The sequence below is a fragment of the Alosa sapidissima genome, chromosome 9, assembly GCF_018492685.1.
Source record: "Alosa sapidissima isolate fAloSap1 chromosome 9, fAloSap1.pri, whole genome shotgun sequence".
Classification (NCBI taxonomy): domain Eukaryota; kingdom Metazoa; phylum Chordata; class Actinopteri; order Clupeiformes; family Clupeidae; genus Alosa; species Alosa sapidissima.
In genome coordinates this window covers 18,472,380-18,499,925 of record NC_055965.1, presented here as the reverse complement: position 1 = coordinate 18,499,925, position 27,546 = coordinate 18,472,380, and the positions used below count along the sequence as shown (strand labels likewise).

General features: G+C 41.9%; 3 protein-coding genes across 18 annotated transcripts in view; 1 reads left to right on the top strand and 2 right to left on the bottom strand.

Moving 5' to 3' along the window:
* The window catches only part of LOC121718564 (zinc finger and SCAN domain-containing protein 2-like), a 29,333-nt gene extending 27,234 nt beyond the window's left edge, over positions 1-2,099 (bottom strand). For all 8 annotated transcript variants that reach the window (XM_042103593.1, XM_042103595.1, XM_042103588.1 and 5 more), the window contains exon 1: positions 1,934-2,099. In XM_042103593.1, the coding sequence (XP_041959527.1) occupies positions 1,934-1,936 (3 nt within the window). In that variant the 5' untranslated portion in view covers positions 1,937-2,099. The remainder of the gene's footprint in view (positions 1-1,933) is intronic.
* Positions 180-26,143, top strand: LOC121718596 (cytochrome P450 3A27-like). 8 transcript variants are annotated; one of them, XM_042103657.1, is made up of 13 exons: positions 180-190; positions 12,295-12,438; positions 12,673-12,766; positions 13,560-13,612; positions 13,734-13,833; positions 14,147-14,260; positions 14,995-15,083; positions 16,592-16,740; positions 17,567-17,694; positions 17,872-17,956; positions 23,330-23,490; positions 24,417-24,643; positions 25,251-26,143. In XM_042103657.1, the coding sequence occupies exons 2-13, from the start codon at positions 12,368-12,370 to the stop codon at positions 25,513-25,515; spliced, it is 1,536 nt and encodes a 511-aa protein (XP_041959591.1). In that variant the 5' UTR covers positions 180-190; positions 12,295-12,367; the 3' UTR covers positions 25,516-26,143. The 8 variants fall into 8 exon arrangements, with proteins under 8 accessions (XP_041959591.1, XP_041959593.1, XP_041959588.1 ...); XM_042103654.1 differs by lacking the exon at positions 180-190 and adding an exon at positions 11,491-11,820 and having other exon boundaries at positions 12,224-12,438; XM_042103656.1 differs by lacking the exon at positions 180-190 and adding an exon at positions 11,491-11,853 and having other exon boundaries at positions 12,325-12,438.
* On the bottom strand, positions 4,631-9,758 carry LOC121718587 (oocyte zinc finger protein XlCOF6-like). Of its 2 annotated transcripts, none has more exons than XM_042103640.1 (5): positions 9,404-9,758; positions 8,751-8,845; positions 8,320-8,415; positions 7,828-8,053; positions 4,631-6,655 (listed from the first exon to the last, which is right to left on the bottom strand). In XM_042103640.1, exons 1-5 carry the CDS (start codon positions 9,615-9,617, stop codon positions 5,523-5,525), a joined length of 1,764 nt encoding a protein of 587 aa, XP_041959574.1. In that variant the 5' UTR covers positions 9,618-9,758; the 3' UTR covers positions 4,631-5,522. The 2 variants fall into 2 exon arrangements, with proteins under 2 accessions (XP_041959574.1, XP_041959575.1); XM_042103641.1 differs by having other exon boundaries at positions 7,858-8,053; positions 9,404-9,757.
* Positions 26,144-27,546: the final 1,403 nt, after the last annotated feature.

The window sequence follows — 27,546 nt, the reverse complement described above, 5'->3', positions numbered from 1 at the left end:
AGCTACACATTACGGAAACAGTGAAAACAAAAAATACCTCTCTAACCAACGTAACATATTTAGCTGAAGTTAGCGATGCAGATGAAGTTTAGCCTAGGCTACCTGTTGTGGAGAAATATGGCCAGCTCTGCGTCACACTTGATATTCTTCGTTTGACGAAGACGTCACCATCTCAGGAAGCTCCTCCGATGTCCACTTAATTTGTTTATTGTTTTAATTTTGGAAATTTGCCTGCCTCTCGTAGGCGTTCATGACTACAACTGACAGCTGTTGACAGTTGGCCTTTGCTAATTTGGCAACCCAAATAGGAGGACGCGCTAGCACATTATTAATACGCTATTCTAGAATTAATCGTTCAAAACATAAACGAAAATTCTAAGACATTCCGCCCCGTAACTCATTTTTTTCATGGGTTTTACGGGGTTTTACAGGTTAGAGTAATGTTGTCAAATAAGCCATTACTTCAATTCATCGTGTTTCCTTACTCTCTGACAACATATGGTGATCATTTTTGGAATGGTTACAGTTTATTTCCCATTATTTCCTACATACTGGACCTTTAATAGTGCTGTGCGTGCAAATATCCAACTATGGACGTGCATACCATACAACAACTGATGACAATTGATTTATTTGATGTTATAGGTTAGACACAAAAAATGACCGCAGTGTAGATTAAAGGGAAACTTGGCAGGATTTACGCCTCTGCTGGAGAAATTGTGCATTATGCTATTTCAAACTGTGGAAAAAGGTAACGATAAAGCACATGGGTTTTTTTACAAGCTAGCAAAACGGTTAGCATAAGTTCGGCAGACAATGTGGATGTTACAAGGTAAGAAACACGATTTAAAACGAGTTTCTTGTTTCTCACTTCTCTTTCCGGGACGGTAGGCTCAATGTTGCAAGGTTGGTTTTCTGCCTGGGGACGCTAGGGGCAGCAGGGTAAAGTCACCATTTTCACCGGAACAGGTCATTTAACCATCCAAATGATTTCTAAACGGGTTTATTACGTTGAAATAGTTGCCAAGTTCCCCTTTAAGCTATCTCTCATGAATGCGGAAGTAATTGTTTTTAAATAGAGGCGGTCTTGTGCGTCTCCGTTACACGATTGGCCAAAGTCATCCCAACACCGAGAACGCGCACAGATCTGAGCTGAAAGCCTAGTTTGACAAATATATCACATAACGGCAATCGTAGTATCACTTAACGTATACCCCTGAGTCAAGGCTTTGTCAAGCCTCGATATGTCTACATAGCCTAGATATGTCTAACGTGCTTCGTAGTATACCCCACTGGGCTACCGTGCAAAAAACACCCTCACTAACCACTACACCATCATGGTTATTGCTTAAGATAAGTCTACACAGTTAATTGAACGCGCGGGCACGCCAGCCGACACCAGTGAAATGCACCGAGGTTGATTTAACTTTGGTCACATGACATTGGGATTTTGAACGATGTTTCGAAGCTGTGGTCACATGACATGGCGGTTTTGAACCACGTTTCGAAGCCTCGACACTGATTCGAGACGTCGGTTTCGAAAGTCACACCCCACCAGATGGATGAGTGGAGCTAGGCGGAACGAAATTCATCTGGTGAGAGTCAGGTTAAACAAACGCTGCATTGCCATGAGATCACATAGTAAGGAACCAAAAATCCGATTGTTTGCACCTAATACGGAATGCATAACATTCCGTTGTACCTGTGACAATACAGATTCGCTGTTCTAGCCTACATTTTTATATTTAACCGAGCTCATAGCGTGCTTCTTTTTTATGATACATATTACTAATTTGCTGTAAGGCTAATTCAAACGCTCACAATTGCTTCCACACAATATGCAGTCATGACCCCTTTGAAAACAGTACAAATCTGAAGTCTATGAATCAGATAATGCTAGCCTCACAACAGAACTTAGAGTAGCGTTACTCACCATGGTCAAATGTATGTGAACGACCTGTTTATCTTATGCCTTTAAAACATAGCCTACTTTTCTCATGCGATTCGAATCCGCTTCGTCACTTGCAATAATATCTTATTAACTAATAACTTGAAAAGAACCAGAGAAAACACCAGCCGCGAATCCAAAACATTGAAGAAAAAACTGTGAAACAACCGCAGTTCCAAACCTCTACTGCCCTCATGTGGTTCGGAGTTAAAGAGACGGGGGAAAAAGAACATTTCCAACTTCATATTCAGTGTGGATCACTGGACCTCAGCTGCTACTAACAAAAATACAGTTTTTGAGGATGCTATAGCCAAGTCAATATGAAACTCTCTTACACAAATTTAATTAGAAAACTACTTTCTGCTTTAAATAAAACTAATTATCAGGTGAGTGCGAAGGCCTAATTCCAGGCTGGCTGCTAAACAAACAAACAAACACATTAATTTATACATAAATAACTATTTATACATTCTAGGCTCTTCAGTGAAATGAGGCAAAATTAGAGACGTGAAGGTTAGGAATTGATGAGGGTTTGTATTTCACAGTGGTTAACTCAAAATTAAATGCTCACTCCAGTTTTTCACAAATTAATTTTTAAATAGGCTTATTATAATTCTGATTGTTTTTTTTTTTTAAATGTTATAGTTCAAAAGAATTATTTTTCATAGGTCCACAACATATATCTAAATACCTGGAGAGAAGTGTGTTTCAATGCTCTTACAGATCAGTCACTTGCATTTCTCAAATCATCATCCATTTACACAACAGTAATGCATTTCTTGAAACTATTTGTGCAAACTGCACCACAAATTCAAAGAACCTGAATAATGCATTTTGACCACATGACATTAGCAATTGACAATGTAAAAAACAACACACACAATCAATTGTATGGACATGCCAAAGCTTTCACAAGCCACAACTGTCCCTATCAATGTAACTTTACTGTGTAGCACAAAAATATCAATCCACATGGTGTCTACTATTTGTTTCTGTCATTCACTAGACCAGGCTATATCAGTATATAGTAACATGTATGCACTAAACAGTAATTTCAAGAATTTAGCGCATGATTATGTATATTCCAAAGACATTGTACTTCTATGGGGCCGGTGTGGCAGAGGTAGGCAAAGGGGGCTTGTAACTGAAGGATTGCTCAATTATTTCAATCTCCCAAGATGTGGGAGTGAATAAACAGTGTTTTCGCCTCCCCCACCATCCACGGCTGAGGAACTCTTGAGCAAGGAACCCCCACCTGCTCCTACTGCGTCGCAGATAAGGCTGACTGTGTGTTCTCTCTCTCTCTCTTCTCTCTCTCTGCATGCTCACTGTCTCAGTGTTCACTCACAGGTGAATTACAGTAAATGCAAAAATACATTGGAATGCTAAATACATTTTCTTTGTATAGGCCTAATTCAATGAAACACACATGTTGTTGCCTGCTTGCTAACCTCTTTCTTGTCTATGACCTCTCTAGTGTTCACACAAGTTGGTTAACTACAAAAGCCTTACTGAAAACCTTTTAACGCTCTCCAGTGTGAACCATCTGGTGCGTCTTGTGCGACACTATATCGATATTTTATCAAACTCTCCCTGGTGGCTTTTGTAATTGGAGCCCATCAATGTTAGCAGACTGGAGAGACAGATAAGATAGCTACATGGCAAACAATTTTTGGTTCAGGGAATGTTTTTGCGGAAGGGTGCGAGAAAGTTTGCTGCTGGCGTTCCTTCACGATCATTAAATGTTTTCTTGACAGCGCTGGAACGTAGTAAAATCTTTGGTTCTGGGAACATCCAGTAAATGTTCTTTGAACTATGTTCAAAACTTGAGCAGAGAACAGTTTTTATAACGTCTTTGATAGATAGTTTCAGTCAACGTCTTATATCCTCTGTATACAATATGGAAAAAGTTTTGTATCACTGAAAAAATCTAGTCTAATGTTAGGTGGGCACGGAGAATGCTTTGATTTGGGAGACGGGCTGTTTCGGCTTACAGTGGAAGAAAGACTTCTAAAGGTTTATTTTGTGTGACCTTCAGAGAACCTTTAGGAAACGGTTAGTTATCTGTTGTTATAGTCTGTAGGTTATAGTTGTCTGTTTGCTAGGTATACAGCGGGGAAAATAAGTATTGAACACGTCAACATTTTGTTCAGTAAGTATACTTCCAATGAGGCTATTTGCATGACATTTTCACCAGACATTAGTATTAACTCAGATAATCCACACATATAAAAAATCCAAACATTAAAGTCCATAGGTAGAGTTATGTGCAATAAAGTGGCATGACACAGGAAAAAAGTATTGAACATGCCTGCTGAAATTTCTTAAATACTTTGTGGAAAAGCCTTTATTCGTAATGACAGCTTCAAGGCATTTCCTGTATGATGAAACTAATCAGTCACAGTATTCTGGTGTAAGTTTGGCCCATTCTTTTAAACAGATAGTCCTTTAATATTGAAGATTTCAGGAGTCCCTGTTGTGAATCTCCTGTTTCTCTGTTCCTTGTCGGATCGTCTCTCTGTTTTGGTCTAGTCAAAGTCCCGTATGTATGTATGTATGTATGTATGTATGTAAGTAAATCTTTAAATGTTAAGTTCATGTTAAAATAAATTGTGTTTTGTCCGTAATTCTGCCTGTTGGAGTCTTGCACTTGGGTCCGCCTGCACAACCCTGACATACATCTTCCTTATCAAAATCATTATATTTATTTTTACTAAAGTGCCAAACATACCAATATTTACATGTATTAGCTTGATGGTGTTTTATGCCCCCCAACGTTGTCTTCCAGGCAGCTGACTTAAAGGCACCTAACCCCAACCTTAACCCATGCCTAACCATAGTGCCTTCCAGGCAGTGCTGCCTTGAAGACAACTTTGGGGTTATTAAACATCAAGAAACCATGTATTAACTTGACTTGCACAACTTCACATATCCAAAATGACTTGCAGAATATATATACATTGTTTTCATCAGTACTCCATGTTCCCTGTCTATTGAACCCATGGCCTTGATGTTCTTAGCATTGTACTACCAGACAAACTGCAGTAACAGTTACACATAAGAACAGTATGCATATGTGACTTTTGTGTTTATAAAAACAATAAATTAAAACCTAGGTACTGTGTAGGACAGAACTCCAAAGAGACTTTTTAATTGTCACGGAAGGTTTCCAAATTTGCCGAAGTAGGTAAAACAGAGTTGGCGAATCCTTAACTTTATGCAAATGAGAACCAGATGGGGACCAATCTGTTCAACGTGTGTGTTTTTGGTATGTTTTCCAGGGAGGCGGGAGTTTAAAAAAAAGTCAGACCAAGATGGTTGTTAATATGCCACACAAACTTGGTCAGCAAAGACTATAGTAGATGTTAGTCTAAACAGTAATTTTTTTCAGCTAGCCACCAAGCCAACCGCTAGCACTTTCAGTCGTTACATTTCATTGCAAGTGCTAAATGTAATGATGGCATGAATACAGAAGTATGAATACATGCTGTCATTGTGACCTTGTTGTTTCTATGAACATAAACTGTTGTTTCTATGCATACCTCAACATCGCCAAGTCACTAAATCCATGTAGTCATATAAGAGGCAGCACCAACTCTTTAGCAAAGTCTTGTAATGCTCCGCTGAAGATGTCCTCAACAGAATTTTGTTGTTTTTTTGTTGTTATACACCCATGCGTCCTCAGGTCCTGTGCTGTCGCAAACCTCTTTCCACACCTTGAGCACCGGTGGTCCCCCGCCATCACAGTGTGCATGTCCTTCTGGTGCTTCTTCAAACTTGCCAGGTAGCCAAAGTGCTTGCCACAGATGGAGCAGTGGTAGGGTTTCTCCCCGGTGTGCGTTCGCTGGTGTTTCCGGAGCAGGTCTCGTCGGGCGAAGGCCCTCCCGCACACATCGCAGACGTGAGGCCGCTTGCCCGTGTGCTGCGTCTCGTGGCTCCGCAGTGCCGAAGAGCGTGCGAAGCGCTTGCCACACCACGAGCACCTGAAGGGTCTTTCTCCGGTGTGCGCGCGCTGGTGGACAGTGAGGGACTGCGGATCGCTATACGTCTTGCCGCAGTACTGACACAAGTACCGCCTCTCTCCTGTGTGTCTTTTCAGATGCACCCGAAGGTCAGCTTTTCTACAAAAAGTTTTATCGCACTGTGAGCATTGATAGGGCTTTGCCCCAGCAGCAGTGCCTTGGTGGTTCTTGGCTGAACAGGAGTTGCCTCGCAGGTTCTGCGACGTCTGATCTGCATGGGTTGTCAAATGATGCCTGAGCGATGACGCCCATGAAAATGACTTGGGGCACTGTGTGCAAGTGTACGGTCTCTCCCTGGTATGACGTCTCTGGTGTTTTCTGAGCAAGTCTTGTCGGGCGAACGCTTTCCCACATGCAGTGCAGACATGACTTAGCTCGCCGGTGTGCTGAAGCTCGTGCCTCTTCAGGTTGGACAGCTGGGTAAAGGACACGTCACACTGGGAACACCTGTGTGGTCCTACCCTGCTACTCACGCCCTCATGCTTCCTGAAGTTCGGCGGCAGAGTGAATCGTTTAACGCACTGCGAGCATCTGTAAGCCTTCTCGGCGGTGCGTGTTGCCTTGTGGAGGCGGAGAAACAGCTTCCTACACGTGCTGCACTCATAACTCCTCAGCCGTCTGTTTTTCGCTCCCTCTTGAGGTGCAGAGGGGTCATCACCATGGAGACCGATCTGGGAGCCATCACCTGGAAATGCCAAATTGTACATATCCTTGTCAAGTGAGTCATTCTGAGAAGGGTTGTCAATCAAACTCCTGGGGGCCTTATACATTTAAAATCCTCAGTGTATCATTACTACACTGCATGTGTGACTTATTGTTGTGGTTATGGTTATACCGCTTTGACGCTTACGTTTATTCATTTAACAGATACCTTTTCTAAAACGACTTATTATATTACATGGGTATTGTTAGATTGTCCCCGGAGCAACTCAGGGTTAATTGCATCGCTCAATATTTTTTGTCCAAAGCAACTATGCACATTCCATAGTCAAAATGAACAGTAAACAGTGTTAAAAAAGCCCACACTAAGCAAAAAAATGACACTTAAGTCAGTGTAACTTTGATTTTCATGAGCTACATTATCTGTGTTCAATTTATCACATGTTAATGACATAAATGATTACACAGAGCAGAAACATGGTAGGTGGATTCCAATAGACTTGGAAAGAGGTGGACTTGAGCACAGTCATCTGTTTTGTGCATAAAACTCTTACAAGCTGCCTTTCTTAAACGTTCCACATACTCGACGCACCCGACCGGTAGCGCGACAATGTGACGTCACAGAAGCGCCGTAACCATTTATACTTGCGCGTCGTGGTCATGACACTAGTTGCAATATTCTCCTGAACAGAGGTGTCGCTGTTGTGAAAAGATTAACGCTAACTACGTTACACAGCAGAAGAAGCTGCATTAAGAAACACTAGTAGCAGAGAACGTAAACGGGCTCTGCTATTATCTAGCCTCTGTGATGGTACTTCAGACTTTGGTTGCTACTATTCACAACTACCACCATCATTATCATCTAGTTTCCAATGTGTGCGCACAGGTAGATAGATAGATGGATATATAGATAAATTATAATACAGATAGATAGATAAAAATTCACGACTGTAAAAAAACACTGCAACTCTCGCTTGGCCTCGAACTAGTCCATCTTCCTGTTTCCGCTTTGTCGCGCTCGTCTGAAAAATAATGAGTGGTGCGCTACCTCGCGCTACCTGGCTAAAATCCTGGCGCGCCAGCAAGATCTACGGTGTCGCGCTACCGGTCGGGTGCATTGAGTATGTAGAAGCCCTTAGTGTTGAGATCTTAAAGCTTTAAAATCAACAGAAAGTCGTGGATTTCCCCATCGCTCACCCTCAAAATTGCAGTTACGGCCTAACTCACCTCCCTCTTCTTTTACGACGCAAACGCCATTGGGTCCCAGTCGGGCACGGCAGTCCACCAGCCTTACATGCAATGCCACCGTCTGTGGGACGTGCTCTGTAGGCTCTTCTGTGCCATCGCCGCCCGGACAAAAAGAATCAACAGAACTGGACTCTGAAGCACAGTCAAGGGGCTGGGAGGGTGGATCCACACTTTTCTGCAAAACATTATCATATAAAATGGGAAAAATCTCTATTTCCATTTATCCGAAGTGTATTTATTTCTTACATATAAATATTACTAGATATATTGTATCTGAGCTTCCTGGGTATTGCACCAGACTAAGATATTTTTAGAAGCTGGCTTTTCTAATCAAGCTAGATACACAAGGGTTGTGTGATATTTATATCCACAATAGTGGAGTGTGTGTGTATTAAAGTGTAGTTGGATGCAAATATTTACTGTTTACTGTTCTTGACCTACCAGATTGGCCTCTACTGGTTTGATGTCCTTATGTCTGCTTGGGAGTTCACTGTCACCTTGGTTACTCAATGCAGACTCAGATTCCACATCCTCTTCCTGTAAACAGCCGTGTTATTACTAGATAGTATCAGTCACTTTATATCTTCTAGAAATTCCTTATTGTCCATTGGGGTTTGTTATTTCAGTATAAGTATTCTAGATGGAAATCAGTCTTTCACGCTTACATTAAATTCGTCTTATTCACACGTTGGCCATGTGTAAACCTAAAGGAGGCTATGGGGTACACTGACTATCATTAAAACATTAACTCATAGAACACAATAATTAAATGTTTTACGTACCCCATAGCTCGATTTGGTTTAAAATGGCTGCCTTGTGAATAAGGCAAATAGCATGCTAAATAGGCTACTCATCATAGCAGCATAGCCTACCTTGTCAGTGTGACTGATGGCTTTCAATGTCACTCCCAACTTCAGTGAGGGGGCCCAGTCTGGATTCACCAGATCGTAGAGCTGAGATGGTTCACCTGACAATACAGGGAATAACTGTCACTTTGAGGGACACCCCCACCCCCCCAAAACAGTGCAATAACAAACCCATCAGCACATAGGACAGTGGTTTTATTTTTTAGTCTATTTAATGCACAAAACATCACGGGATTACTAACCTACTAAGACTACTAACCATGATTAAGGCTACAGGTAGGCTAAGGACCACTGTCACAATTATGATAAAGAAGTTTTAGATACTTTGTTACATTTACAATTACATTGTTCTGAATGTTCTGGTTATTCAAAAGTGCATAGGCTACAATCAATAGCCCTGCCCTCCACTAATTAAAGACGCAGTTAAGCAAAATATGTCAATTTAAAGACTGAGAGGACTGGAAATAAAACACGTCTATGATCGTGTCGTTATTATTATCCGAACTGACTGACTTGGTAGCTTCTTCTGCTGCTGCTTCTGTGCGTCAGAACATCTGTCAAGAGAACAGCAACTCACTGGAACCACTTTACTTCTACCTATGCGTAAATACACACAAATTAGTGGTGGGGATGTCGGTGAAGATTCATGATGTTCTTACCTTTAACAAAGTGCAGAGAGCACACTCTGTGAGCTGCCGTGGGATAGAAGTTTGCTCTGTTTATCCTTGCTATCCATGTAGCCCTTCTTCTGTCGCTAAGTTCTCTAGTCACGTCTCCCTCGTTTAACCTCACCGCTGGTATTCTGAAATAACGTAAGTGGGGACATTTGTCAGATCGCTTACGACAACAAGGCACGATACAAGTGGTGACCATTCTTGAAGAAATCAGACAGGTAAATGGTAAATAAATCTCTACTTCCCCTGTGACGAGTCCTTCCTCTGTGGTTTATAGTGTGTTTTCGCCACCTGCTGGAAGGGAGTGCACGATCACATCGAACTGAGCGAAGTTCCAGGCCTAAACGGAGATTGGGGGGTGAACACTGGAGAGCTTCACAGGCAACTAGAAGCACTGTTGTATTTGAGGAAGATTCTTCTTCATCAATGGGAGGTTTTGGAATGCATTGACGTTTGGTTGAAGAAGATTGCACAAAGCTCTCCAACTCAATCAGGACTGTTGTTGATCTCAGAGATGGGAAGTAGGCTACCATGTTGTGTTACTTCATCGCCTATCACTTGGGTCTTCACCTTCTGTCTGCATGCGATAGGCCTATTGGGTTTGTAGCAAGTTTACTTCTCCTTACAGGTTCGACACAACATACTTTTCACTGGGGGATAGATCAGTCTGAACATGGGATGAACTGCAGAGGTTATGAGCAAACCTTGCATCTTGAAAACATTTTTTATTCCAACCTCTAACCCCATTGATGATGGGATTAAACAGAAGCCATTATAACCTTAATGATATAGACACAAAAAAGGTAAGAACATATTTGCACATACACACACACACACACACACACACACAAAGGTGTGATTATACTGTTAATGAAATAAAATAAGAAGCAAAGAATATTTAAATAAAATAGAATGGAATACAGGAATATAACCATGTAGGAGATTAAGTATAAGTATATACTCTTTTGATCCTGTGTGAAATTTGGTCTGCATTTATCCCAATCCGTGAATTAGTGAAACACACTCAGCACACAGTGAACACACAATAATCCCGGCGCAGTGAGCTGCCTGCAACAACAGCGGCACTCGGGGGTTAGGTGCCTTGCTCAAGGGCACTTCAGCATGCCTACTGGTCGGGGTTCGAACCGGTAACCCTCCGAACAAGTCCGAAGCGCTACAAGTCCGAAGCGCTAACCAGTAGGCAACGGCTGCCCCATTAAAGTGATTAAAGATTAAAGTGAACTAAAGCTAGGGAGAAAATATGGCGTTTTAAATAAGTTTCAAAATGATCTAAGGTAGAGCTGTACTTACTGTAATATGGGCAGGAAGACTATTCCAGACCTGGGGAGCGACAACAGAGAAAGCTTGGTCACCGTTGGTTTTTAGGCGGGAAGGGTGAACAAAAATGAGTTGTTGGGAGGAAGACCTAAGGGTAGAACCTAAGGGTTGGGAGGAGTGACCTAAGGGTAGAATAAGGCCTAATGAGATCACAAATATATTGTTGTGCTAAACCATTCAGAGCTTTAAAAAACAAATAGTAAGATTTTGAAATCTATTCTAAATCTCACAGGTAACCAGAGTGATATGCTCGCTCTTCCTATAGTTCTGGTCAGTAATCTGGCAGCCACATTTTGGACCATACTAGAGAGAATTGCAGTAGTCCAGCCTAGATGAAATAAAGGCAAAATAGTCCTTATAGGTATCAATTTATCAACATTTCACATTAAAAGGAATAAAATGGCCATGTGTATTTGAGCCAGTGCTATTTACAATATTGGGAGATTCTAAATCTAGTTAACATTGGGCTATATATTTTTGTTTTTGGTTCTTCCATGCACTAATGAAACCTTATAGTAGGCTACCAGGCTTACCAAATGCATCAAGTTGGCATAGGCCTAGCCTATTCTGAAATTAGGTGTGACCGGATGAAGTGCGTTGTTAGGACTGAGACACCTAGGTAGGCTATCTATACCTACTCCCCTCCAACAGAGGGAGTCCGTTGTAGGCTAACCTCCTCTATTTGGTTTTTCACTCAGGTACTATAGGGCGTGGTTGGGACTAGGAAGAAGATAAGAAGCAGCGTGTAGTGTTGCTTAATTGTTTGGTTGGCCCGGTCCGCGTGCGTCAAGTCAAGTGCGAGCTGGTAAAAGTTAATTCATATTGGAGTCGGAATCCTCGTCAAGCACAACTTGTTAATAGTTGCACGAGAGTTCATTCATACTGGTCGGTGAATAGCCTTTGTTCTCAGCTGAAAGCAGAGACGTCGTGAGCTGGAGCAGCGAGAGTTTTTCTTTCACACTGGCGAATTGCTGTATTCACTAGCGGAATTACCCTGACCTGTTATCAGGGACCTGTTTTAACCTGTCATGCCCTGTTGATTGTGGGTGTGTTTGTTCATGAAAGTGAGCACATGATCTGGCACTGCAGGTGTATAGGTGTGTAGCTTGTGACTCAGCTAGTTGTTCTAAGGATTTCACACCTGTGAGGCAAGCAAGCACGTTATGGCAAAAAAATAGCCCATTTCAACCTCTTTCAGTCAATGTAACATATCAATATATTTTATTTTACATTACATTATTACATTGTTATAATAACGTGTAGTCTAATGGTCTATTGAAAGTTTGACTAGTTGGCTACACCACTTCGATGGGAGGGAGAAGAGGTAGGCTATACAACATAGAAGTGAGATATGCTGCAATACTGCTGGGAGAAGACGTATACAACATAGAAGTGAGATATGCTGCAATACTGCTGCAATACTGCTACAAAGGTCATTGCGTAATCACAGGGACTTTCTCGTATTAGCTTTAGGTCACATTCCTGGCTGACGTCTCACATCAGCCTCTGTGGGGCCTATATTAGCAGCAGAGGGGAAGGTCTACACATGAACCTTGTTGGTCTGACAGGTGACATCCTGAGAGAGAAGAGAGAAAGCAGCACTCTGCAGGGATGGGATACTTGTTTTTTTTTTCCACTGAAACATGGACTCTCCTCTTTCTATTTTTGGGCCTGCTGACAGCGTAAGATCATTTGAAACTTTGCTATGTGTTTGATGGTAGTGGTATTATTCTGATATTGTGTGTTCTGTGAAAAAAATATTTTTAAATTTATAGCAGATCTATAACTATTTCAAAATAGTTTAAAACTGAATTTATTACACCAAGAGAATTTGGGGTGCTTCCTAAATGTGCTTACAACACATCATGTCACATAATTAATGTGTATAAAAACAATATTTGCATTCCCTTCACTAGGTATGGGGTCTGGCCTTACAGGTTTTTTAAAAACCTAGGAATCCCCGGCCCTACACCATTACCTTTTCTTGGGACCCTTCTGGAATATAGAAAGGTTAGTCTCGGCCTCTTAGGTTAGTGTCTGTCTGTCTGTTTTTTCTTCATGACAGTAGGCCTATAGTTTTATTGTTGTTATGTGCATTTTGATGGTATATTTAATAGAGGTATTTATGGAACTTGAGAGAGGAAGTATGGACCTCTGAAGATAAATAGCCACCCGGCATCCAATCAAAAAATAGTATTTTGAATTTCACCAAACATCACTCCTTCTCGTGGCTGCCTGCACTTCCCCTGTCCTCATGGCTGCAACTTGCGCACTGGTTTGTGCTTTTTAGCAGCGTGTTCATCAGGTCCTGGGACACCAGAATGAGCCTCCATGTCAACAATGAATGAAAATGAGTTTATCAATGTGTGTTATCAATTCGAGCGAGTATGCTACACATACATTTTTTACTAAAGATACAGGACTGCAGCAGGCAATGAGCTGCCAACCACCATGCAATTCTAATGTAATAGCTAACCAAAATATCAAAAAATCAAAAGTTGGTCTTGGCATGCACAGATCCCAGAAGCCCATGGCCCGTGCAAGCTACTTTGACCAAAGCACAGATGATGTTGTCCGTGTGGATTGGCAGATCCTCTCAGTTTGAAAACTGCCAATCCTCAAAGACAACATGCTTTTGTGTACAATAACATGGCGCCACATTGGCTTCTTGGTGAAAATGTGTCGGGAAGTAAGAACATGTTGGACGCCATTTTCAAAGATGGTGGTGGCCAAGAATGATGCTGGCTGAACTGGCTGAAGTTAACTCTCCAAATGCTAACTCCCTATTTCTGTTATGCTGTAGGGGTTCACTCAGTTTGACACCGAGTGTTTCAAGAAGTATGGAAAACTATGGGGGTAAATGGCCTATACACAAACTCCAACTTTGGAATTATCAGACGGAGACTCAAATAAAATACCCAACAGAAGTCTTCTTGACTCTGCGTTATTGTAAAGTGTCTGTATTTCCCTGTCCTAGTACCTTTGATGGGAGACAGCCTATTCTGTCTGTGTTGGATAAGACCATCATCAAAACAGTCATGGTGAAAGAATGCTATCGGCTCTTCACCAACAGAAGGGTAGGTCTACATCCGCCTCATCAATCAGCACCACTGTACTTTGTTCAAATGAAAGAGTTTTTGGAATTTAAAACTTAAAATTGTGATTTAACTGTGCATACAGTTACAATTGTTGAAAAAAATAAACAAAGGAATGTTTGTTTTATCTTGGCAGATAACAAAATCATTCTAATATATTTAACTGTTGAATGCTTGCTATCTCTTTTGCTGTCACAGAGGGTCTTACACATATCACATGACTTGTGTGCAGTCTATTTGCACACATTGTTGTACAACAACAACATTGATAAAAACAAGACATCTTTCACTTCAGAATCTACGCATAAACGGACCGCTGAACGACGCCGTGACTGTTGTTGAGGACGACGACTGGCGCCGTATCCGGAGTGTTCTGTCTCCGTCTTTCACCAGCGGACGCCTGAAAGAGGTGAGAGAGCGAGCGCTTGATTCTGGACGACTACTGTTTTTTTGTGTCTTCGTTTTGTTTTGTTTTGTTTTGGAGGTTCTGTAGGGCCACAAATGCAAATGGTAGCAACTATGTTACTAAAGTTGCTGACCCTGGAAGTTCTAGAAATTGAGTTCAGAAACGTAAAGGTGCCATGAAAAAAACAAAAGCACCAGGAGACTTTGTAAATATATTCTTCTGTCCTGTGGCATATATGTGGCAACGCTAAAATATATGGATCATGACTTAAAGGTGCCATGTGTAATGTCCACCAAAAATCAATTCATACTCCACATTCCATAAAAAATGGGGGCAGTATACCTCCAGAAAGTGAGCTGGTTTACCCTAGAGTAACAACCGAGACTCGTGTATTGCAGTTTGGTTAGCGGTTATGTTGTCCGCATACTGCCTCCCATGGCCGAAACTGGTATTATGACACCTGTCGGGCTGTGGCTAGTAATTTAGCATGCTAATTCAAGTTGATATCTCTGCAGCACTATACCCTGTTATTTTTTTAATGACATCATCGCCCTTATTTCTTCTCATTCTTTTGATGCGTGTAGCTCATCTTTTGGATATTTTTACCTCAATTCTTACACATGACACCTTTAATGACCACGGGAAACCGAAACCAAAAAATAGGATGTTCTATGTTATGCATGTGTGCTAACACAACAACAACATTGATGGTCACACTCTGCCCATTTTGTTCTCAGATGTTTGGCATCATGAAGACGCACTCAAAGACGCTGGTCAGGAACCTGAGGCGGGAGGCTGTCCAGGGCAAACCAGTGGATCTCAAAGAGTGGGTGGAGTGGACACTTAAGCAATATAGCATGAGTGAGAGTGGGGTTGGTCATGGATATTCCCACGGGTGTTGTTCGGCCGTAGCCACGAGGCCGGAGGCCGAGTGGCGCAGGCAACAACAGCCGTGGGAATATCCATGACCAATCCCACGATCACGAGTGCTATATTGCTTTTATACAACAATTCTACCACAAACTAAATAATCTGAAAAGACCCCATTATTGTTTAAAAATGTTAATGTAGTCATCGTTCTTACGCATCAAAAAATAGTTCCCTTTTCAATAGACAGCGTCTTGGTTTCTAGGTAACCAACATTCCAGACCCCTCTCGTTACGGGTCTTTGTGGTTTACATTTCTTCTTGAAAGAAATGTTGAAATCACATTCATATCTAGGTTTGCTGCATGCATGTTACAAGGACACTGGGCCATGTCATGAAAGGGACATGGTACTGCAAAAAAAACGGAAACATAGTCTACATTGCAGAACCACTCAACTTTATTAATGTATAGTGAATAAATGTTACACTACTGTGCACAGCCTGACGTGACGATGCTAGCACGTTAGCAGCGGTTAGCTAATTATGCTAACGTTAGTTATCTACAAGTCTCCTCCAAGTGACAATCATATTATACACAATGCTGGCAATGCTGAGAACAATTAGCATCCTCGTTTATCTTACATACATTGAGTTGACTGTGTGGCTTAATCCACAGATGTGGTGAAGCACTGTTTCGTTATGGTTTGCTAAGGAGTAACCCATTGCTTGAAATAGTGGAGAGAGCTGGGTGTCAAATCTTCGCATTGTATCGCGGAGTGATTTATTATTAGCTGTGCTGAGTCTGAGTTGAAATGTCCAGGGATATTCCAACTCATGGAACGTCTCTCGGCCAATCAGAAACAAATAAATAGTTCCATAGAACCCAATTGTTGTATAAAGAGGAGAAATACAACTGGGGCTTCATTTAGAGAGGACTGAGTACGCGAGACAGTGGGCATGGTGGATCATTTAAAATGTTACAAAAACGTTCTTTTTTTCCTTCTCTTTAGCAAGATTACATTTTTATCAGAATCATTCACCCAGTATAAGATCACATAGTAACAAATGAACCGTTTCCAGGAAGTGAATGGACAAAATAACCACGAGTAGTGGATGTCTTCAGAATATTAAACATAGATGGTCTTCCAAAGATATGGTCAGAAAGAGGAAGGAATAATGTAATACAGTATATACCGAATATTCAGCCACACTTTTATTAGGGTATTTAAGCCACCACATACCACTCTATTCACACACTCTCTCTCTCTCCCTCACTCACACACACTCTCTCCTCTCTCTCTCACACACACTCTCCTCTCTCTCTCTCTCTCTCACACACACTCACACACACTCTCTCCTCTCTCTCTCTCTCTCACACACACACACACACACACTCTCTCCTCTCTCTCTCACACACACTCTCTCCTCTCTCTTTCTCTCTCTCTCTCTCTCTCTGTGTCCATCTCAGGTTTGTTGGAGCATACAGCATGGATGTGGTGGCCAGCACTGCTTTCAGTGTGGACATCGACTCACTTAACAACCCCAATGACCCCTTTGTCACCAACATCAAGAAAATGCTCAAGTTCAACATTTTCAACCCCTTTCTTCTCTTAATAAGTAAGATATATTCTCTCATACAGTACAGTATAAGCATTGGTACATATGAGCAATGGTACATATTCTCTGTGGGTGTACTTAGTGATCTAAATGTATTAACCGTTCATTAGATGTACTGTATAGACCCTTTCAACAAGGTAAACAAAAACAATGCTTGAACGTTCTATTTGGGCCCCAATCTACTTCCTCTGCATTAAGATAACATATGGAATGTTAAAAAGGAAGTCTTGTGGGGCCAACTATGATGCTGATAATGGAACTCTCTTGAAAGGGTCCATATAATATCACAAATGATGACTCTGATGATCTGTTTCTGTAGATTCTGTAGATATGGACCCTTTCAATAGAGTTCCATTATCAGCATCATAGTTGGCCCCACAAGACTTCCTTTTTAACATTCCATATGTTATCTTAATGCAGAGGAAGTAGATTGGGGCCCAAATAGAACGTTCAAGCATTGTTTTTGTTTTTATTGATGAAAGGGTCTATAGTTTTTTACAGCAACTTTCAAGATACCCAAGGTCCATTTACAAACAATTATGTGCATTGCTTCAGAGTGCACATACTGTAAGTTTCTGCTCATAGTACAGTATGTCTCATAAGGGGTGAGAGAAAAAAAGAAAAGAAAACTCTTTTCTTCAGTACACACGTGTAAACATGCTAGTAGTTTTCTGTCTGCCTGTGTCATGCCTAATATATTTCAAATGAGTGTGTTTTTGAACAGGCCTTGCTTGCTCCAACCAGCTCCCTTACACCATCTAATTCTTACACCATCTGATCTAATTCTTACACCATCTGATCTAATTCTTACACCATCTCTGTGCAGTGTTCTTCCCTTTTACCATTCCCCTCCTGGAGAAGATGAACTTCTCTTTAATGCCCGCCGCTGTCATGGACTTCTTCTACACCTCGCTGAGGAAGATCAAAGCCGAGAGGGAGACCAGCTCTCAAAAGGTATGGGTGGTGGTTTAGTAGTGGCACTCAACAGGTATGGGTGGTGGTTTAGTAGTGGCACTCAACAGGTATGGGTGGTGGTTTAGTAGTGGCATTCAACAGGTATGGGTGGTGGTTTAGTGGTTAGTGGCTTTAAACAGGTGGTGGCCTCATTTCTGTGTGTGGTCACTTCTGCAGAGTCGAGTGGACTTCCTCCAGCTGATGATGGATTCCCAGGGGTCGGAGACTGAGGGCAATCAGCGAGAGGAAACGCCAAATAAAGGTCAGGGGTCATCCATCCATTTACATTTACCACACACTTTCATCCTAAGCAACTTACATATGTCAATTATACTACAAGGGATTACATTGTCCCTGGAGTAACTTGGGGTTAAGTACCTTGCTCAACGGCACAATGATGCCAGCTGGGAATTGAGCCCACATTTCTGTCAGTCTACTTCATGCTACCCCAGCTCCTTAGCCACTACGCTACCAACTACATAATCCCCTCGCAAAGCTTCAAATAGTACTGCTTTTTTATATGAATGACATCCAGGGTAAGTTAAAGGTTGTATCGGTGATGGCGGGGTAACGTCACTTCTGTTGACGTTCAAACAAAACAGAGAGCTAGCTTGCTACTCCCTCCCCCTCCCTCCCGTGCAATTGAAACTCTCCTGAACGCGCATCTCGTCGGTTATTGGTCGGAACAATTTATTTTGCCTTTGAGTGGTTGGCAACACTTATTGGTGCCAATTGTTTTTGTGTGCAGATCTTAGAGCCTAGGCTGCCTACAGAGGCGCGTTTTTTTGACGGCCTGCTTATGGGGCAGACAGCTAGCAGATAGTTAGGAAAGATTAGATTAATGTGATAATTTATGTATGGGCCTTTTTTGGGCCTGAAATTGCTGATACACCCTTTAAATATGAACAATTACAACCAACATTTTGTTATAGAAACACTACTACTTGTAGTGATTTTTGTAAAGAATAATAATAGTGTGTGTGTAACACCACCAGATGACACAAGGTGCTATATTTCTACAGAAAAGATAAATTATCAATCTGTATATTCAGTACAAAAGATATTATGTAAGTATGAGTATAAGGCATATTTGTATTTACTATAGGATACCCTATAAGCTTGAATTTCCCCTTGGGGATCAATAAAGTAAGTGTGTGTGTGTGTGTGTGTTACAGCATTTTTTTTATTATTATCATTCACAATTTTCTAAGTGATGAGGACCAATGGTATCTAATGCAGACAGGGCTGGGGTTTCTGTGCTTGTCAGTGCAGTCCACTGACTGATTGGTCTTGTACTATGTGTGCAACCAAGAACATAAAAAGTCATCATACCAAGTGCAGTAACATTGCTGAACTCAAAATAAGCCACTCATATAGGAAACACATATTTATTCCTGCTGTCTATTACATTAATACACAGTATTGTTAAAATTCCTTGTGCCAAAATCCAAGGTAAAAACACATTCAGAAGCCCCTACTCAAATTAACTTTAAGCACGCTACCCACAAATCTGCCAACAAATGATCACAAACACAAGACAAATGGCCCATCCAACAGCAGTATATAGTATGCGGCATGTCATTGGGGTTATCAAGTGGGCACCCTGATTCACTGATGTTTCGTTAAGTTAGGCCCACGACACCTCATGAAGGCTTAACAATGAAACCAGCGTCCTGGAGACACTCCCCTCCATGCCGCCACCATATTACCACATTGAAATATCCAATACCCAAAATACTCTTAACCAGCCTAGGCATGGTCTGGGTTGGCTAGGTTGGTCCGTCCCGTTGATGTGGACTGAACCATAACCATAAAAACCCTAGCCAACCACCATCAACCTAGGCACAACCCATAACAAATTAGCCAGATAGCTTAGCCAGTTAGCTTAGGCCCCATCACAAACACAAAACAAATTAGCCAGTTAGCTTACGCCCCATGTTGCCACCATATTACCACAATAAACATCCAAATACCCTTAACCAACCTAGGCATGGTCTATAGTAGGTTGGTACGTCCCGTTGATGCGGACTGAACCATAACCATAAAAAACCCTAGCCAACCACCACCAACCTAGGCACAGTCCATCACAAACACAAAACAAAATATAGCCGCAAGTGGCAATGGCGGGCCCGAGCACCTGCGGGCCGCAACCCGTGACATTTCAGAATCCAACAAAGCACCGACATGGTGCATTTGTAAAATGTACATATTTGATGCGTGTGCTATTTGTTTTTGTATTTTATTTTCTGCCACATGTACTTGCTTGGCCAGGTGGGGGCGCAATGCAAGGCAGGCCCATTGGGTGTCATCATAATCATAATATATATTAACCTGAGAAATTTCAGACCATTAATTTTAAGCAAAGAACATTTCTGATACACTTTTTGGTTGGCCAGAAAGTGGCGCTATGTTAGGCATGGAAATTACACATGTGAATATCATCACAATAATGATATCCAAATTTTTGTAAACCTTCAGATCAATCACTTAAGGCATTGTCCATTTCTGGCACATTTCCTGCTTGACCAGGTGGTGGCACTATGCCGGGCGTGGGGGGGGTTGTTGTGCGGCCCGCCGGCCAATTTTCGAAACCCAATGTGGCCCTTGAGCCAAAAAGTTTGCCCACCCCTGACTTAAGGCATTGTCCATTTCTGGCACATTTCCTGCTTGGCCAGGTGGTGGCGCTGTCAGGCAGGCCCATTGGGTGTCTGGATATCATCATAATCATGATATCTATTAACCTGAGAAGTTTCAGGCCATTCATTCAATGCACTGTGATTTATGACACATTTCCTGTTTATGTGGTGAGATATTAAAATCATATCAAATATATAACTTATCAAAAATCCCTTCACAATTTAACATCAGCGACATCTTGGCATAATATTTGGCAAATTTCAAATGAATCTGACAAACCGTCTAGGAGGAGTATGTTCAAATTGATCATATGACATCAGTATAATTGTCATTCTTTCTGTTGCCAGTGGGTGGCGCTATGGCAAACATGCATTGTGAATATTATCATTAACATGGTCTTCAATGACTATTATTATTGTATTAAAATGAATAATTTCACCATTTCGTCAAATTACAACATATAAAAAAAAAGCTTCACAATTTATAATCAGGAACATCTCGGCGTCATGTATACCAACTTTGACATGAATCGGATCAACCGTCTAGGAGGAGTACGTTAAAATTGATCATGTCCACAACGCACAAAATCTCAATTACCTCACTTCCTGTGGGCGTGGCTAATGGCATGTTAATACAAAAGTTATTTGTTTTTGGGAGTTACATACACCCACCAAATTTGGTGTGTGTATCTAAAACTATATGCCAACCACAAGTCACAGTGACATAAGGGGGCGCTATGGAGTTCCTGGGCAACGCCCGGTGCCAAGCTTTTATCCCTGTCTATTTACTGTATCACTTGATGTGTGTGCCAAATTTCATGCGTTTTCACCCATGGGAAGAACCTCTTTTGGCATCATGATTCATCACATATTTCATCACATATTAGTCTGCACAAAATCCCAAATACCTCACTTCCTGTTGGGCGTGGCTAATGCATTGTACATACGAAAGACACCTACCAAATTTGGTGTGTGTAGCTGAAAGTATATGCCCACCACGGGAGCAGTCATCTAAGGGGGCGTAAGGGGGCGCTAGCGAGTCTCTGGGCCATACCCGGGGCCAAGCTTTTTTACCTAGCTGCTTTGTGTGACACCTGATGTGTGTGCCAAATTTCAAGACTTTTCGATTATGTTAACCACCTCAAAATATTTGCCAACAACGGGATCAGTCACCTAAGGGGGCGCTAGCGAGTCCCTGGGCCACGCCCGGGGTCAAGCTCTTGTACCTAACTGCGATGTGTGACACCTGACGTGTGTGCTAAATTTCAAGAGTTTTCGACCATGTTAACCACCTCAAAAACAGGAAAGCAAAAAAGTAGAATAACAATAATAATACTCGATAATAATAATAATCCTTACAAAAAAACAATAGGGCCTTGCGCCCTTCGGTGCTCGGGCCCTAATAATAAGAATCCTTACAAAAACAATAGGGCCTTGCGCCCTTCGGTGCTCGGGATATAATAATCATTTCAAAAACAATAGGGCTTCGCACCTCTCGGTGCTCGGGCCCTAATAATCCTTACAAAAACAATAGGGCCTTGTGCCCTTCGGTGCTCGGGCCCTAAATATAGCCGCAAGCGGCAATGGCGGGCCCGAGCACCTACAACAAATAATAATAATAATAATCTTTCCAAAAACAATAGGGCTTCGCACCTCTAGGTGCGCGAGGCCGTCCCAGTCTCGCGCACCGTCGGTGCTCGGGCCCTAATAATAATAATAATAATAATAATAATCCTTACAAAAACAATAGGGCCTTGCGCCCTTCGGTGCTCGAGCCCTAATGAACCAGTTAGCTTACCTTAGCTTGCGCCCCAGGAAGGGTAACTTGTCCTTACCCACAACCATTCGCTTGCTCGTTGTGCTGCCAAGGACATGTTACTAACCACCTGCCTTAGACTTAGACCACCTGCCCACAAATGCCCAATTCAGATAGCAAGCCAATAGCAGATCTGGCCACAAACCCTCGTGCACCGATTTCAATAGGCCTTAATCATGCACTCCAACCTCGCTTGGCTGCCTCCTCTTTTATTTCAGTGTATTTCGCTCTCTTCAGCTCATTGGCCTCTTCCACTCTGTCTTCCCAAGGAACAGTGAGTTCAATGAAGTAAACTATCTTCTCTGAATCCGACCATAGAATTAAGTCGGGTCGTAGTTTAGTACTCACTATATGTGGAGGTACCGCCATCTGCTGGCCAAGATTTCCAATCTAGCCTTAGCACACTTAAATTCCTCTGTCAGACTAGATATTGGCAACTTTACAATGCCCCTCCCATACAAGGCTGTATAAGCAGCTTGGGACTCCGAGCCATTTTCTGACAAAGGAATTGATCATTTTTTCCAACCTCTCTACCTTTGACAGAGGAACTTCATAAACTGTCAATGGCCACATTAGCCGAGGCAATAAACCAAACTGCAAACACCACAGCGTGAGCTTACCTGGCTGCCCAGACTCTCAAGTCTTCAACCTGTGATTTATCACTAAGGCTTGCATCATACCACCTTCCCAGACTCTTCACTGGTTTTTCCAGAACTGTGGGAATCACCTCTTTATTTAGGGCAAACTTCTTATCTATTACCTTCCCTTTAACAATTAAGAGACTCCTAGACTTACTTGGCTTCACCTTCATTCTGGCCCATTGCTATTTAACTTGGTTGACGTCAAGGTTGTCATGTCGTCCATGAAAGCCCTAATCGGGGGGAGGCGTGGCCCTCCCTGCAACTTCTCCCCACCCACTACCCATTTTGAGGCCCTAATGATGACCTCCATTGCCATTGTAAAAGCAAGTGGGGAGATGGTACATCCCGCCATGATTCCTATCTCGAGTTGTTGCCACCCTCTTGTGTAATCAGCTGTAGTAAAACATATTAATTTGATATTGTTTGATATTTATTACAGTATTTGTTGTGTGTTTATTTTGTCCATTTGTGTCTTTTAACTTACCTGTGACAAACATCTGTTTTCTCTTGTTGTTAATGTCTCTGTCTCCTCCTCCTCACAGGGCTAAGTGACCACGAGATTCTGTCGCAGTCGATGATCTTCATCTTCGCCGGCTATGAGACCACCAGCAGCACCCTGTCCTTCCTCTTCTACAACCTGGCCACCAACCCCGAGACCCTGGAGAAACTGCAGCAGGAGGTTGACCAGGTCTTCCCAGAAAGGGTGACTTACCACACCTTTAGATAAGGTTAAAACTGTATTGGCACTGTGAAATTATAGATACGTAACAATGCAATGCAGTTGGCACATCCAAGGAAGTTTATCTGCAGGTGCCAGACTAGGGTTGCCACATGTACTGGATTTCCCAGGATTGTTCTCTTCTTTGAGTTAATAATATTTTCCGGGACACGAATTGTCCCGTTTTTTGGTGAAAATGAACTCTGGTGCCTAGAGACGCGTTTTTTTGATGGCCTGCTTATGGGACAGGCAGCTAGCGGATCATTAGGAAAGATGAGATGAATGTGATAATTTATGTTTGGGCCTTTTTTGGGCCTGAAATCGCTGATACAACCTGCATATATGGGCTAACACTTAAGCTGGTCTGGTCTGTTGTTTGTCAAGTCAAGTCAGTTTTATTTTTAAAGCCCATTTAACATGCACAGAGTGCAACCCAAAGCGCTCCACAAACAAGACACATAGGGCAATTCCACGAAAAATTGACTTTTTGTCACATCCATAACGCCAGTGAAATGCCTTGGCATTTGTATGATGTGAATGATAACATTCATTTTTTGTGCCTTTTTTCTCATGTACATTCTTCAGCCAAAAATAGCAAATGCTCAAATTTCATGTAATCATTCACATCATACCATACCATCACATTTTATTGGCGTTATGGATGTTACAAAAACCGTAATTTTCCATGGAATTGCCCCATAACAAAAAGACAAAAGATGCCGGATGGAGCGGCGTAGTCGCCAGCGTGCCCATGACATCAAGACATGACAAATACATTTAAAAAATAACAAAACTAAAATGATGCCGGACGGAGCGGCGTAGTTGCTAGCGTACCCGTGACACCAAGACATACAACAAAACAAATAAACACAAAAATGTCCAAGGGAAATGATTGATTGATTGTTTGTCAGGCTCCAGTGTCCTATGAGGGCGTGATGCAGATGGAGTATCTGGACAGTGTTCTGAACGAGACCCTGCGCATCTTCCCTGTGGTGCCACGCGTGGAGAGGGTCAGCAAGAGGACCGTCGACATCAACGGCATCACCATCCCCAAGGGGACAATCGTCATGGTGCCCGTCTACGTGCTCCACAGAGACCCAGACGTCTGGAGCGACCCCGAGAGCTTCAAACCGGAAAGGTAGGAAGCACCACTACCCAGAGGCATTACCTATTGTCAGTGTGTGTGTGCGTGTGTGTGACCAGAGTAACCAGAAAGATAGGACATGCACAATTTTTATTTGATTACGGCATGTAAATAATGCTATTACCACCAGCACATAATATCCCAGGTGCACTGCACAATTTGCTCGTGTGACTTTCCCCTCGCTCTACTCATGTAGCACAGCGGTAACCATGGAAATACATGGTGTAGGCTGTGACCAGCTGGTAAAAACATGGTAGGGGAAAGTTACAGTGATGTCATGTGACACATTTATATAGTAGTGGTATATATTACCACCAAGTAGATTATTCACATGACATTTTGAAATTGTTATAGAAGCTAGTTACCTACAGTACAAAATCAAATATTAATTATAATTATACAATTTCCCCCTATAGAATATTTTAAAAGAAAAATTTTAGATTACATGATTGGATTATCCACTTGCGGTTAGGAGGGAAAGTCCTGCTTTGGCTTCCTTTCGTGTTCAGGTCAACAGATTGCCCCTCTGGTTTTGTGATTGTATACCAAACCTCTGAAGTCACACGAGAAATCATTTAGTCATCTTGTCTCCGTTTGTCAGGTTCAGTAAGGAGAACAAGGAGAGCATTGACCCGTACACCTACATGCCATTCGGACTCGGCCCCAGGAACTGCATCGGGATGCGCTTCGCCCTGGTCAGCATGAAGCTGGTCGTCGTGGAGGTGCTGCAGAGATTCACCGTCGCCGCCTGCGAGGAGACGCAGGTTCCTGTGGAACTGGACAACCAGGGTCTCTTGGCGCCTAAGGAACCCATTAAACTCAAGCTCATCCCGCGGACATTGTCTCACGGTACATCAACGGAATAGGACAGCACACCTGCTGTTTGTGGACACTCCTTAAAACTCAGCTACTTTAATTTGTTTTGGTCAGTAAAACAATGTGTTAAAACATAATTTAGCAATTTAACATAACACAAACATGGAAACTTTGGTGTAAGTGAGATAGTGAACTTAATAGCATTCTGGTAGCAGTGAGGTGCAGTTTGCAGTGAGGTGCATTACCATTTCAAATGTATGTTAACTTCTTTTACCCAAACGTCTTGCTGTACATTATCCATTTTAAACTGTCTGTGTATTAGATTAGATTTTGCTGATAAAATACAAATTAGTTAATAGAGTAAAAAGAAAAAATCTTACCTCTGCATCATCTGAAGTAATCAAATGGGGCTTCTGGTCGAGGGGATGAAAATGGACATTTAGTGTGTGTGTGTGTGTGTGTGTGAGTGAGAGTTTGTGTGTAAGTGTGTGTGTGTGTTTGAGAGAGAGAGATAGAGAGAGAAAGAGAGTTTGTGTGTAAGTATGTGTGTGTGTGTGTGAGAGAAAGAGGGTGAAAGGGTGAACTATTTTGAGCAAATTACATTTAAATGTTAATGTTTAGTTTTTTTTGTCAGAATTTTATAATATGAAGAAAATAAAGTTTTTTTTTATCAATTTTTATCACGAGTTTGTCATTGTTGTCCCCTTGGTATTAAGGATGTACAGTACTTTATCTTGTGTAAACAGCTGTTTACTAGTTTACACATGGAAGGCTTGGTTCAGAGCACTAGTGTGTTTGGCCTGGTAGCTGGACATGCTTCTGGGATGCCAATGATTGCCTGAGTCTGTTGACTTGCCCGATAGATGGGCATGTGATATACTATGTGATTATGTGAATTACAATGCGATTATGGCATGATTTTAGCCCTGAATCAATCTAATCCAACAGATGTTTGAATCGGGCCAAATTTCTGTCCGATGCGTTGTGTAGTTTGACCAGGCTTACCACGCCAGATCAGAAGACGGACAGTATAAATAGATGGATTTACATGGACACTTTTAATTGTACAGTGTGATCGGTAGAATGTACAGTGTGAGCAGTAGAATGTACAGTGTGAGCAGTAGAACGTACAGTGTGAGCGGTAGAACAGTAGAACGTACAGTGTGAGCAGTGGGAGATACAGTGTGAGCAGTGGAAGATACAGTGCGAACACAGCAAACATATCTGATTAAAACGTAGTGCGAGTTATGATGTTGTAAGTGACTAAGAAAACGCATAGTCTCTGCCTAAACTTATTATTATAGGCTCCAAATCCCAAATCCAAATCCTTGAATTTCCCCTTGAGGATCAATAAAGTATCTATCTATCTATCTATCTATCTAAATCCACTAGTCATGTAACACCATTACTGATGCAACTGCACTAGCTTCCAGTTGCCTACAGAATACATTTCAAAGTCCTACTCCTGGCATACAAGGCCCTACACAATTATGCCCCCACCTACCTCACTGACCTCCTAGAAGTCAACACTCCTATACACATAATGTATTATTATTATTATTATTATTATTAATAATAATAAACATAATCATGCCCCCATGGAGAGTGTAGCACTGTAGCTGCCTGGCAGCTCTAGCTGTTGGCTACAGCAACTTGATCTAGGTAGCACAGTTTTTTTTATTTCTTACCACATAGATCATAGAGCGAGCATGGACGATGTTGAAATCATTCAACTGTAACCTACTAGTGGTCACATGAATGACCATTTGCCTCTAATAATGACTTCACTCGTGGACTTACCCTGACCTGTTTGTTGTGACTCAGTAGTTGTTCTAAGGATTTCAAACCTGTGAGGCAACCAAACACATTGTGCAAAAAAGAAGCCCATTTCAACCTATTTCAATCAATATAACTTATCTCAAGCCTTAATGAAACATTGTTATAACATGTGGTCTAATGGTCTATTGAAAGTTTGACTAGTTGGCTATTCCATATCGACGTGAGTGAGGAGACACGAAAAACGTTGAAGTGAGATATGTAGCAACGAAACCACGCATGTACGTTGCTATGAAAGTCCTTGC